This window comes from Manis pentadactyla, chromosome 10 (assembly GCF_030020395.1).
Source record: "Manis pentadactyla isolate mManPen7 chromosome 10, mManPen7.hap1, whole genome shotgun sequence".
Lineage (NCBI taxonomy): Eukaryota > Metazoa > Chordata > Mammalia > Pholidota > Manidae > Manis > Manis pentadactyla.
The window spans coordinates 50,415,868-50,428,357 of NC_080028.1; the positions used below are offsets into that span (position 1 = coordinate 50,415,868).

General features: G+C 55.0%; 2 protein-coding genes across 3 annotated transcripts; one reads left to right on the top strand and one right to left on the bottom strand.

Annotated features, from left to right (window-relative positions):
• The first annotated feature begins 713 nt into the window (after positions 1 to 713).
• On the top strand, positions 714 to 5,223 carry MARCHF9 (membrane associated ring-CH-type finger 9). Its single transcript, XM_036894975.2, has 4 exons — positions 714 to 1,089; positions 2,104 to 2,259; positions 2,924 to 3,116; positions 3,314 to 5,223. The coding sequence occupies exons 1-4, from the start codon at positions 727 to 729 to the stop codon at positions 3,646 to 3,648; spliced, it is 1,047 nt and encodes a 348-aa protein (XP_036750870.2). The 5' UTR covers positions 714 to 726; the 3' UTR covers positions 3,649 to 5,223.
• A 1,731-nt stretch (positions 5,224 to 6,954) lies between these two features.
• On the bottom strand, positions 6,955 to 12,459 carry LOC118917309 (25-hydroxyvitamin D-1 alpha hydroxylase, mitochondrial). Of its 2 annotated transcripts, none has more exons than XM_036894974.2 (9): positions 11,312 to 12,459; positions 10,497 to 10,687; positions 9,772 to 9,974; positions 9,495 to 9,695; positions 9,240 to 9,412; positions 8,885 to 9,057; positions 8,610 to 8,688; positions 8,129 to 8,250; positions 6,955 to 7,802 (listed from the first exon to the last, which is right to left on the bottom strand). In XM_036894974.2, the coding sequence occupies exons 1-9, from the start codon at positions 11,504 to 11,506 to the stop codon at positions 7,796 to 7,798; spliced, it is 1,344 nt and encodes a 447-aa protein (XP_036750869.1). In that variant the 5' UTR covers positions 11,507 to 12,459; the 3' UTR covers positions 6,955 to 7,795. The 2 variants fall into 2 exon arrangements, with proteins under 2 accessions (XP_036750869.1, XP_036750868.2); XM_036894973.2 differs by having other exon boundaries at positions 8,129 to 8,326.
• Positions 12,460 to 12,490: the final 31 nt, after the last annotated feature.

A 12,490-nucleotide genomic window follows, 5' to 3' on the forward strand; every position in this document is an offset into this window, starting at 1 on the left:
ACCTTCTGTGCTCACCCGCTTACGCCTCCACCCGAACTCGCACACCTATTCTCCCAGTCGGTGCACCCTCCCCTTCCTTGGCCACTCCCCTCCTCGCCCCTCTCCCGAGCTTGCACACTCGCCCCCGCTTCGGGGGACACCTGCTTGTGCGAGGCGGGGATGCGCAGCCGCGGCCACTTCTCTCCCCCTCCCCGCCCCGCCCCTCCTTCCATCCTCACCGGCTCCCAGGCTCCCGCCCCGCCCGCCCGCCGCTCCGGGGGGGTCTCCGCCGCCGCCGCCGCCGCCGCCGCCGCCGCCGGAAGGAGCCGCCATTTGCCACCGCCGCGCGCAGGGGCCGAGCCGAGCCGAAGCCGGGAGCCGGGGCGCGACTGGGGCCGGGAGGACGGCGATGGGGGGTGGCCCCGCCGCCGGAGAACCGGGGCGCGTAAGGCCGGGGGCCCGGCCAGCTCCGGACCCGGACCCGCTGGGCGCGGCACCCTGAGACCCCCGCCCCCTTACCCGGCCATGGCTGCCCGCCCCGCCGCCCCTGGGCCGCCAGCCCTCTGGGCCCCGCAAGCCCCGGAGCCCCGGCGGCGGCGGCGGCAGTGAACGGCGCTCGCAGGCCTCGAAGACCCCGGCCGGCTCGGCTTGCCCACGCGCGCCCCCTTCCCGGCCTGTCCCCTCCCTTCCCCCCGCCGCCCGGGAGCCCCCTGGTACGCCGCCTCCCGCCCCTCCGGCGCCCGGACGATGCTCAAGTCTCGGCTCCGCATGTTCTTGAACGAGCTGAAGCTGCTGGTGCTGACTGGCGGGGGGCGGCCCCGGGCCGAGCCGCAGCCCCGGGGGGGCGGGGGAGGCGGCTGCGGCTGGGCCCCCTTCGCCGGCTGCTCGACCCGGGACGGCGACGGAGACGAGGAGGAATACTACGGGTCGGAGCCGCGGGCCCGGGGCCTGGCCGGCGACAAGGAGCCGCGGGCCGGACCCCCGCCTCCGCCCGCGCCGCCGCCGCCGCCGCCGCCCCCGGGCGCGCTGGACGCGCTGTCGCTCAGCAGCAGCCTGGACAGCGGGCTCCGAACCCCCCAGTGCCGAATCTGCTTCCAAGGCCCGGAGCAGGTCAGGCCTGAGCACCGGTTGGGGAGGGGAGCGGTGGGGGGCGCGCACCTGGGGCGCCCCGGGGCGGGGTCTGAGGAACCTGGGCGGGACTCGGACCCCGAGTGGGTGTAGGGCGAAGTGGGGGGCTAGCTGTAGACTCCCCGAATGCAGGTTGGGGTGGCCGGGGGTCAGGAGTCCCCAGAGAGGGGTGGGGCTTTCTCCTGGGAGGGCTTGAAATCCCTCTTGCACACTTCAATTTTTGTGCGACGGGGACAGCCTTTTTCTCCTGCTTCTCTCACCCCAGGGTTTCTGCAGGCTGAGGGGCCTATTCTCCCGAGAGGGACAGCGGGGAAAGTGCTTCTGTACCCACTTTGAGGGAGGGACCAGCTGATGCCCTTGCCTCATTCAGTATTTCTCTCCGTGGGGTACTTTTCTTCACTTCCCGTTCCACAACTTTCCACCTCATTCCAAAGAGTACTTTTTGCCTAAATGTTACAAAGATGTCCCTGGTTAGTGCCGGGGGGTGTCTTGTCATGAGAAATTATTCCCTGATTGAAGGGGGACGCCCTCCACTTCCACCCCTAGGATTTCTCCCCTTTTCTGGAAACTGAGGACGATAACCCATCCCTGTCGGCATCACATCTGGAAACTACTTTACAGTGATGGGGTAGGGGAGGACGGCATGGCTCAGACGGTCTGAGCCTCCTGTCCCTCCAGATCCTAAGGGGTAACCTTCCATTTGGGAAGCCTTAAACATCACTTTCCCCAAATTCTGGGAAAAGAGAAGACCCAATTTTCCCTACCCACCAATCCCTTTCCAATCCTCATCTCTTTTGGTCAGGGAAGTTTACCTTGATCTCTTTTTTATTTTCTGTTGAAGCCCTAGCCACTTGCCGTGTTTTGGGTGAAAGGCCAGGGCTTTTTTTAAAAACTGGAACAGTGACTGACCTGGAGAGGAGGTTTCTCTCTCCCTGAGTGGAGAGGAGTGGGGTCGGGTGGTATAGTTGACAGGGACCCTCCTCACTCTTCCTCCAGGGGGAGCTCCTGAGCCCCTGCCGCTGCGACGGTTCCGTGCGCTGTACGCACCAGCCCTGCCTCATCCGCTGGATCAGTGAGAGGGGCTCCTGGAGCTGTGAGCTCTGCTACTTCAAGTACCAGGTCCTGGCGATCAGCACCAAGAACCCACTGCAGGTGAGGTACAAGGAGAGAATTCTCCAACTGGGGCCCTCCAGGGAACCTACCTCATCCATTTACTGTTTCCTCAAAGTCACCCTCCTCACTAATTAATCTTCTGTCTGTCCATAAGTTCTCTCTCCCTTTATTTATTCACAAAGACACTTAACGGGTGCTACTTTTATTCCTGGCACTGTTCTAGGCACTAGGACACTAAAAAAGGAAACGCTGATAACGTTGATGATGGTAATAGCCAACATGTAGTGTTTTCTGTGTCAAGCTCTTGGCATGTATTAAATCTTTTAATCTACAGAATAATCCTGTTAGTTATGTATTATTCTCCTCATTTTAAAGATGAGGATATTAATTCACAAAGAGATTTAAAGACTTGCCCAAAGTTACTCAACTGATAAGTGATAGTGTTAGGATTTGGAATTCAAACCTTGGTGGTCTGGCTTCAGAATACTTGCCTGATCCTGCCTTTCTAACAGAAAAGACAAAGAGTCTCAAACAAGGTGAGAGGTGCCTCCTTCTAGGTTTGATAAGAGGACAGAGAAGACAGATTGTTAATCCTGCCTGAGGGGTTTCAGGAAGGTTCCTGGGGTATCCTTCTCAAAAGGGTACCCATTAACTGGCCCTCCATCTCTTTCTGTGACTTTTTGGGGTGCTTTCTCCCACACAGTGGCAGGCCATCTCTCTGACAGTCATCGAGAAGGTCCAGATTGCAGCCATAATTCTGGGCTCTCTCTTCCTCGTCGCCAGCATCTCCTGGCTCATCTGGTCCTCACTCAGTCCTTCAGCCAAGTGGCAACGGCAGGATCTGCTCTTTCAGATCTGCTACGGCATGTACGGCTTCATGGATGTCGTTTGTATAGGTGAGGACATCTATTTTCAGGGGTAGCAATTTTCTACCCCTGGGGGTCTTTAGGACTACGTTGGTATCTCTCCTTTCCCTGCTTCTTCCAGGCCCTTGGCAACCCTATGCCCCCACTCTGGAGAACTGCTTGCTTAAGTATCTCTGGCCTAAGTCTGGACAGCAGTTGACCCTGGAATTCTTATCCCTCTTGCTCAGGCCTCATCATCCACGAAGGCTCTTCTGTCTACCGTATCTTCAAGCGCTGGCAGGCAGTGAACCAGCAGTGGAAGGTCCTGAATTATGATAAGACCAAGGACATAGGAGGAGATGCAGGGGGAGGAATGGCAGGGAAGCCTGGCCCCAGGACCTCACGGACAGGCCCCCACTCTGGGGCAGCCAGCCGCCCCCCAGCTGCCCAGCGCATACGGACGCTCTTGCCTCAACGCTGTGGTTATACAATCCTCCACCTCCTAGGACAGCTGCGGCCACCAGATGCCCGTTCCAGTGCCCACTCTGGCCGTGAGGTTGTCATGAGAGTCACCACGGTGTGAATCCCACTCCAGGAGTGGGGATCTTGCATCAATGCATCGGCCACAGATAAGGTGTCATGCTGCTGGAGGTCCACCTGGACAAGGTGTTTGGGGCACAGTGCTCCCACCGCTGAGGCTCTCTGGGCAGCCTCAGGCTGGGGACATTGTCTGGCCTCTACTGCCCACTGGGTAGAGACACCTGGATGACATTCTAGCTCCTCACACTCATCCTGGGGCAGTCAGTGGGCAGGTGGGGAGAGCAGCTTTTCTTCCCTGGAGAACCGTCCTTACCTCAGCTCCTAGGGCCTCCAGCCCCAACCCCAGCTCCACCACAGTGACTTGGTGAAAGGGAACCAATGCCAGAAGAAAGGGGGGTTATAGACCCCCATTCCCCACCCCACGGCCACAGGGCAGCTGGCAATAAGACTAGTATACCTTGACCTCCCCGTTCCCTGCATGAGGGCGGGGAACCTCCCCCTGCTCCACCCCCCATTGCATGGGGGGAGGGGATAAAGAATCATTTATATGCACGTGGAGACTCCTTTCTCATCTGGGGTTTTTCTGGAAGGTGGGAGGTGTAGGGAGGTTTGTCTGCAGAAGTTGCAAATCCCAAATGCAGCAGTGGGTTCAGAGTTGGAGGTGTAACTCCCACTTGCTTGTGAATAATTCACATTGGCTGCTAGGTGGCAGTGCTCAGAGGTATCTAAGGGGTGTACCTGCCACCTTCGAGTTGTGTGATTTTAGAAAAAAAATCTCTGCTGTGGTTTTCCTGTCTACCTCATAGGGTTAGAATGAGGAGAAATGAGGGACAGGTTGAATGCCATTGCAGAGAAAATCAGTGATGGCATAAAAAGACTTCTAGGCTAGATGATGATCCATTTATTTTAAATAGTAGCTTAACAAATTCCAGAATGTGTTTTTCATCTGGAGTTGCACAGAACCTTGGAGATTTACATTGAGTGTCATAATAGCTATGGAAATATGAGGGAAATAGACATTGCAAATGTGAGGAATGGTAGTTATTTGCAGGAATGAGAGCTACTCCAGCCCCCTAAACATTAGGGGCTGGGGAAGGCTGAAGCTATCCTTCTTGCTCTGGGGATCTTGTAGATTCTATTAATCCTTCCCAGGGAATGTGCTCATTCAGAGACATGGCATGAAATGAATTGGACACATTTGGAGTGAAACAGATTCTCCCAATGTTGTGAGTCGCCAATGCCAGTTTAAACTACTCTTGGCATCTCAGGTTCACAGGTCTGATCCTGGTGTGTCCCAGCTTGGTGTTAACTGGAAGGTGTGCTTGGAGGCAGCAATGTAGAGGGCTTTATGGAGATCATTTTTGGGAAGGACTGGTTAAAATGTGGGTCATCCTGAAGCCTGGTCCCTTTCTCCTGAGGCTTTGGGACTGTATTATATGAATGATGGAACTATTCATCAGCAATTAAAATAATTACTTCATTCATTGCTAAAGTCAGATCCAGAGGCCTTTCCTATTATTGGTACTTCTCTCAGGGAAGGTTCTTCTCTCCCTCCTCCCTGGGGATGTTTTGAGGAAAATGCTTCTCTACTAAAGATCACATATCCTCATCTTGGAAATGGCTTTCCTCTATTCCTCTCCAAAAGAGGGTCTTGGCCGCTGTCCATGGTGCTGGCACCCGGCCATGCATGGGAATGTAGGAACCAAAGCTGATAATGAGTTTGAGTCTCCTGAGGTGTTGAAGTGTATCACTTCTAACCTCTGAGAGGATCAACGTGGCAAGGAGACTGGGGCTGAGCCCCTACCCTCCACATTCTCCACCTGGGAAGACAGAAGGGCCAGACTGTACAATTTGCTATGCACAGAATAGCTGGTAGGGACCAGGAGATAGCAAATCAGAGTGACTACTAGTACCATTCCTATAGATAGGGTTCAGGTAGGTATGACATGGGTGGGGTTTCCTGTGCCAAGTCTGGGGGTGCCCCATGATGTCCCCTTATGGAAGCTTAGACATACCCCAAGAACACAGGCACACACACACACAAACACCCTGTCTCCATTTCTACTTGTCATAAAATCAGGATGAGTGAGACAGTACAGTCCCTTCCCTTACAGCACCATTGGAGATCTTAGTATGGGGGTTGGGATTAGCAATCAGTATGATTTCTTCTCCTTCCCTTTTTCCAACTTGAGATTCTCATCCATAAAAGGGTCATGAGAACCACTGCCCTCAAGTGAGCAGTCCCATTGCCCAGTGAAAAGTATGGGTGTGCAGAATCCTCATCACTGATTGTAGAGGAAAGGGTTTTAGAGGAAGCTGGGCTTTATTCTCCCTCAAAGCTCAAATCTGCTAAAAATCAGGTCGTATAGGTTGAAGCTGAGCTTAGTGATGGGAAAGTGGAATTGGAGACTGAGAATACAATAGAGAAGTTGAGAGGAGGGTACCCAAACCTTGGGCTGCACAGGACCTTGGGTATACCCTGCCCCGCTGTAAGTCTTACACAGGTACGTCAGAGGGCCTGGTGGCTAACAGTGTCTTTGGTCAGGGTGCCATGTCTAGAGAAGGGAGTTGAGGTGGGAAGGAGGAGGAAGTGTGAAGTGAAATCTCTATCTATATTCAGCTAATTGGAATGGAGGAGAGCAGGAGGAAGGAGGGCAAGCCCTGACATGGGGAGGGTAATCTAGGTTACAGAGGAGCTGCGGGGAAGGTGCTGAGAGATTGATTTATATGGAAGATGAGTTAATCTGTATACACCACAGGGGGAGAACTGTGTCCAGTCTTTGGGGTGGAGGAGTGGGGCAGAGAGTGCTGACTCGGAAATAGGTTCCCTCTGCCCATCCCCTTCTCCTGCCTTTGTGCCCCAGGGCTTCTGGCCACCCCCACATTTGGCTTTCATCCCATCTGACTTCACTTCTCTACTTATATCCCTGTCTTTCTCTAAAGGGAATTACCCTGGAGCTACTTTTCAAGAAAGGGCAGAGTGGCCATCCTAGGATGTCCTTTGGTCCTGGCAGTCCAGGTTCCATAAGTATTTCTACCAGAGTCAGCCTCTCTGACCACCTCTGCAAATCCCTAGCTCTCCACCCCATTTTCACTGCCTAAACCTTGCTGTTGCTTTTCACCCCCACCCCCTTAATCTCTTACAGGGAGCCAGACTTGGCTGTTCCCAGTGCAGACAGAAACGTGTCTGGGTTTGTGACATAAACCGCTCTGCCAGTACCTAGACCTCCCATTGTTATGGGGGTTACTCCTAGGACCTGAGAAAGTGGAGGAGAAACCAAAGTGAGAGTCTTACCTCCAGGGCTTGTGGGAAGTAAGAATGGAAGAGAAGTCAAAAAGTCAAGGATGGAACATTTTATTCTTTTATTTTAAAACTGAATATTAAAAAATTTCAATATGTAAATAGAAGGCTTGTGGAAAGACAGGTCCAAAGATGTCTCTGCCTGGGAACCAAATGGTATGCAAGCCAATATAACAGCAACCAGAGAGCCAAGGAGAGTTTTAAAAAAATCATAAGCCAGGCAGGGGCAGACTCACCTTCCCAGGGGCAAGATAAGGAAGGAGAGAGTTAAAGAAAGTCTGGTAAGCTGCTTTACCCCTTTTGCCACAGGGTCCAGCCTCAATATGAGACTCTATAGCATGTCATCCAGTCAGGGGTAGGCCCTGACAGGATATAAAGGCCAAATAAAGCCTCATCCTTCCTTTCAGAGAGCTTACATCCAGGGGAACCAACCAGGTACAGCCCTGATGCACCACTGCTTGGCCAACAGCACCAGTGAGCACTGTGGAAGCCTCAAAGGGGCAGTGGTTGAATCCTGCCTTGACCACCGAGCATTATTAGTTAAAATCTGAGTTGGTCCTTAAAGGCTGCATATGATATGATCAGGAGAAGGGCCAAATAGGTGTTCTTGGTGTCAAGGGCATACTTCCACCTTAGGGCTGCCTCAAGCATTTTGCTATCGTCATTCTAACCACTTTGGTCAGATAGACGGCCCTCAGGGGGAATATTCATTTCTTGGTCCTGTGCCTAACAAGCTCGTATGATGAGAGAAAGGGTGATGATGACTGTCTCCTTCCATGGGACTATCTGTCCACAAACTGTAGATTGATGCTCTTCTCAGGTACCAGGACAGTCCGGGTCATGGGTCTGATTGGGGCAGAACCTGGCTCAGGTTGCACCTCAAAGTGGATCAAGATCTGGAAAAGGGGGGAAGAAGGCTACCATTACAGGGATCTACCATGGTGGGCTTGACTGATAAGGGCATTCTTAGTGTTAGGATGGTCAGTGTTGGAATGGCACCTGTGGTCAGTGGATGATTTCTTGGTTAATGAAGGTAAGGGATTATGGTAGGGAGAAAGTCCAAATACCCTCACCCACACTCTCCAGACCTATAACGGGATTGCCATATTTCAGAGGATTGGATTTACTAAGTCTTATGTTTTCCTATGCTTGTCAGAAGAGGTCATGATATTAGAGGGTTAGAGACTCTCCTGTCTGGGAAAGATATGTCTAGGTCACTCACCTGGGCCAAAGCCATTTGCAGCTCCAGCTCTGCCAAGCGTCTCCCCATGCAGCTGCGCTTGCCAAACCCGAAGGGAAGAGATGCAAATGGATGGGGGGCTGGGCCTTCCCTGAGCCAGCGTGCTGGATGAAAAGAATTTGGCTCTGGGAACTGGGCAGGGTCCCTTGAAGTAGCATAATGACAAAGTGTGACCAGCGTCTGGTGGGGGAGCAACACAAACTTGTCAATTTGGGCCCAGGAATGCAGGGAGGGACATGGAGAAGAGGATATGTGGACTGGGGCAATAGCAGACCCTGGTTGGTGATGGGGAAGTTTTCTAGGGCTACTTTTGGAATGCTTTCTTCACTGCCCCATTTTATCCTGTTAGAGGTATCAGGCCAATGGGAGAGTTTGAAGGGCTTTTGGGGTGTGTTTGAGAACAGAATTGGACCCAAGATAGTGATAGATGGCTTAGCAAAGGAGGCTTGTAGACTGTACTCACATTTTTGGGGATAATATAGTCTCCCACATGAATGTCTTTGTCTGGGACACGGGAATTTCCAGGTACCACAGGGTACAGTCTAGATTGTGAACACAAGAGGGTAACATCAAGGTGAGGCTGGGGGCTATAGCTCCCCTCTCCAGTCCCACCCACTTCCAAACCCTCTTGGCCAGGAGTAGAGTATTTCCTCTACTCTTTCTCCATGCTCCCATCCACTATCTGCTTCCTCAGGCCTGCCCCAGCTTTTCTCCAGTTCTCCTCTCCTGCCCCCTCACCTCAGCACTTCCCTGATCACAGCCTTCAGCAGGGGCAGCTGGGACAGAGCAGTGGCTGGGGGGTGGGCATCAGAGCCAGGGCCCAGGGCAGCTGTGATCTCAGAGTGGAGCGCTGTCTGGACTTCTGGGTGCCGAGAGAGTTCATATAGAGCCCAGGAGAGTGTGTTGGACACCTGAGGGGACAGGTTCAGAGGTGTTGAGAGTGGGGCAGAATATGAGGCAGAATGGTGCCCAGAAGGTGCTGAGCCAAGCTGGTCTAGAGGGCCGTTGTGGATTGCCTACAGCACCAAGGAGGCTTGACACTGAGGAGGCTAGGCTCTGACATGGGGCTTGACACCTGGAAGGGCAACCTTACTGTGTCCACTCCAGCCAGTAGCAGCTCTGTCACGTTCCCCAGGATGGATGGCGCAGGCAACTCTTCCCGCAACAAGAAGTAGGTCAGGTGAGCTCCAGATCCCATGTCCGCCTCAGGCTTTGCCTGACTGCTCAGGGCTACCTCAGTCTCTCGCTGCTCCACGTGCTGCTGGGCTGCGGGGAAGGAGGTACGGGATGCCTCACTAGCCCTGAACAGCTTTATGTTCCCCATTCCCACTTCACTTCCGGGCCTTACCAAATGCAAACATCTGGTCCCAGTCTCGGCAAAGGCGGTCCCAGGGTCCGGGCACGAGGCGGTGCAGCCAGTTGGGCATCGCCATGGTCAACAGCGTGGACACAAACACCGACCCCACCGCGCGGATAAAGGTCTCTGTGTCTGGGGGCACCTTGGACTCCAGGCAGCCCAGGCGCGAACCCAGCAGCACCGCCGCTATGCCTGCGCAAGAGAGGGCGCTGTCAGGGCTCCAGGAGCCCCGGCCGAGTGCCTCAGGCCAGCCCGTCTCGGGACTCACCTTCTAGACCAAACTTGTAAAACTCTCCCGCTACGTCCCGAACCAGAGTGGGAGGCCCAGAGCCCCGTCCCCGCTGACGTCGTAGTCGCCGAACAAGGTCACAGACCACGTTGTTCAGGGTCCCGGCATAGCGAGCGGCCGCTTGAGGGCGGAGGAGGAGCGGGGCCAGGAGGCTGCGGAGCCTCTGCCATTCTTCGCCTTCCCTACGGGGATGCGGGGATACAGGGATGCGGGGAGTGGCGTATTAGGGCAGATGAGGTGTGAGGAGGCGGCCGGACCTGGTTGGCTGCGGGGGAGAAGGGGCGCATCCGGCCGGCGTGGCCAGGAGTCGGATTGCGTTTGCTCTCTGGGGTACAGAAACCTGTCCCTGCCTGCGCCCGCCTTCCCTCCCCCTTCCTCGTTATTCATTTCCTGCGCTGGAGGGGTCTGGTTCCTGGGTAACCTGAGTCACAGAATTTTATATTTCGTCTAGATCCTGGTCCCTTAGCCCTTTCTGCCGGTTCCCAGCAGGTTTCTGCCTTCAAAAAATGAGGTGGGCAGGGGGCGAGGGCGGGGCGGGGCGCCATCTGAGTTTGAGCGAAACAGACTGGGTGGGGTGGAAACCCTGATCTGCCAGAAGGCTGGGGGAATCGGCCGACATCCCTCCACACCCCCATAGTGTCTCCGAACCCGCCACAAGAGAGGGATGCAGCGGGGCGTCCGGGCGTTGGGGCCAGAGGACTCACGCAGTGAGCAGCCCGCAAGCCAGGTGGCGTCGGCGACGGTGCTCGGCCCAGGGTGAGAAGCGGCAGCGCTCGGGCTGGGGACCTTCCTGTCTCAGCAACTGCTCGACGAGAGTAGGGGCCGCCACATACACAGTGCGCACCGTCCCGAAGCTGGCCAACCACACTGGTCCAAAGCGCGCGGCGCCCTGCACCTAGGAAAACGGGCTCAGCGGGCACTAGAGACTCGGGCCAGGGACTCCCAGCTTGGCCCATACCAACGCCAAGGGCGTTGGCTGGGCTTTTAAGGGGGAGCGTCTGTTCCTTCGCGAGTTCCCAGCTAGTGTGTGGCCCTGATGCTGCAAACCCCTTCTTCCCCTCACTTCCCATCCCTAGTAAGCTTGAGTGTGGGGACAAAAAGGAGTTTTGAGCAAAGCAGACATTCAGGATCTCTTTGGTCACCTGGGCCGAGCCCAAGTGGAGCAATTCCTAAAGGATCCTCACGTAGACTGTCCATCTCAAGCCTCGCTGAATGAACAGGAACGCCTGCAGCTCTAAACCCGACAAGGCCAGCGCACTGGGAGGCACCGCGCCTTCCCGCTACCCGCCGCCCTTGTCCGGGACCCACCCGGCTTTTTTGAGCGCACTCCTCCGCTGGGTGTTGGGATGGACTCCACGCCGGTGAAGCCACCGCCCCAATCCCAACTTGTCTTTTCCAGAATTCAGGAGCATCTGTTCTCACTGACCCTCCCTCCTACTTTCGGCACTAACTGTTCTTGCTGGTGTTGTCAAAGCCAGTTATCCCAGCATTTAGTCCCGGGAACAGCGTTCCCCTCTACCTGCAGCTCGTGTAGCCGCGACAGACCCCCCTTGCAGAAAAGTTCAGCGAGGAAGCCAGGCGTGGAGGGACCTGGGATGTCCGCCAAGCTCCGGGGCGCTGAACCGGACCCTCGGGAGCCCAATGAGGCCCCTAGCTCGGGAGCACAGCGGACGCGATGGAATACTCTTGAGGCTAGCCTGAGGGTCTGGGTCATGGTCTCCTTCAGAAAACCCGCGTAAGATGATAAACTGGAGTATCTTGCCGGCTTTTCTGAGTCTCTATATAATCCTTGGGCAAGACAGTGGTGACGCCCCCCTCCAAGCTCCTCAGCCAATCCCCTCTTCAGAGTGGTCCGAGGTGGGGATTAGCACTCAGGAATGGTAGGTGGGGCTGGAGCTGCCTCCGTGGCTCCCTTGGGTCTCAGGCTGCAATGACTCTCTCGGGAGGGGTGGCCTGCCTGTTTCTCTTCCTGGGCTGATACCCTAGTCCAGCAGCCTAAAGATCTCTTTCTGGGAAGGGCTAGTGAGACTTAGGAGACCAAGACAGAGTCAGCTGGTGTTCCCACCACTTCCCCAGGGAGTCAGCCCCTCTCAGGGCCAATCCTCAGGAATTCCCCATCCTTCAGCACCTTCGGAAAGGGAAGAGGCACAGCTGTAGCGGTCCCCATATTCTTGGCTCCATCTGGCTGCACCTTCTCTGTATGGGAGCAGAATTTTCCTACACTAGCACACTTCCCCCTCCCCCTGTACCTGACACTGGGCAGATGGTGGGTGGGTTGATAGGTTAAAATGGATGGCTTCAGGAGCCTTCATCTTTGTTCCTGGGAGTAAGGGGGTCCTATCCTTCCAGCCATGGGAATGTAGGGCTTAAGGAGCAGAAAGGAACTTTTTGAAAAATAGAAAAGTTCAGAGATTTCTCCTGGCTCCTAGATGAAGCAAGGTCTAATGAATGCTCTGAATCTCCAGCTGATTCAGTCCCCTTTGTGGCGCTTTCTAGTCAGCAGTCCTTTCTACTTTAAGCCTCAGAATCCTTCAGTCTGGCTCTCTGTTTCTGACTCCCCCACCCCACCCCCATTAGGCTCTGTGCCAGCCAGTCAGCTGCTATTCTTTAAGTTCTGGAATCGAAGGTCAACATGAAAAAGGAGAGGGTCTCCACCCTCAGTCCCTCCCAGGAATTCTCTAGAGACAGCAACAATAAA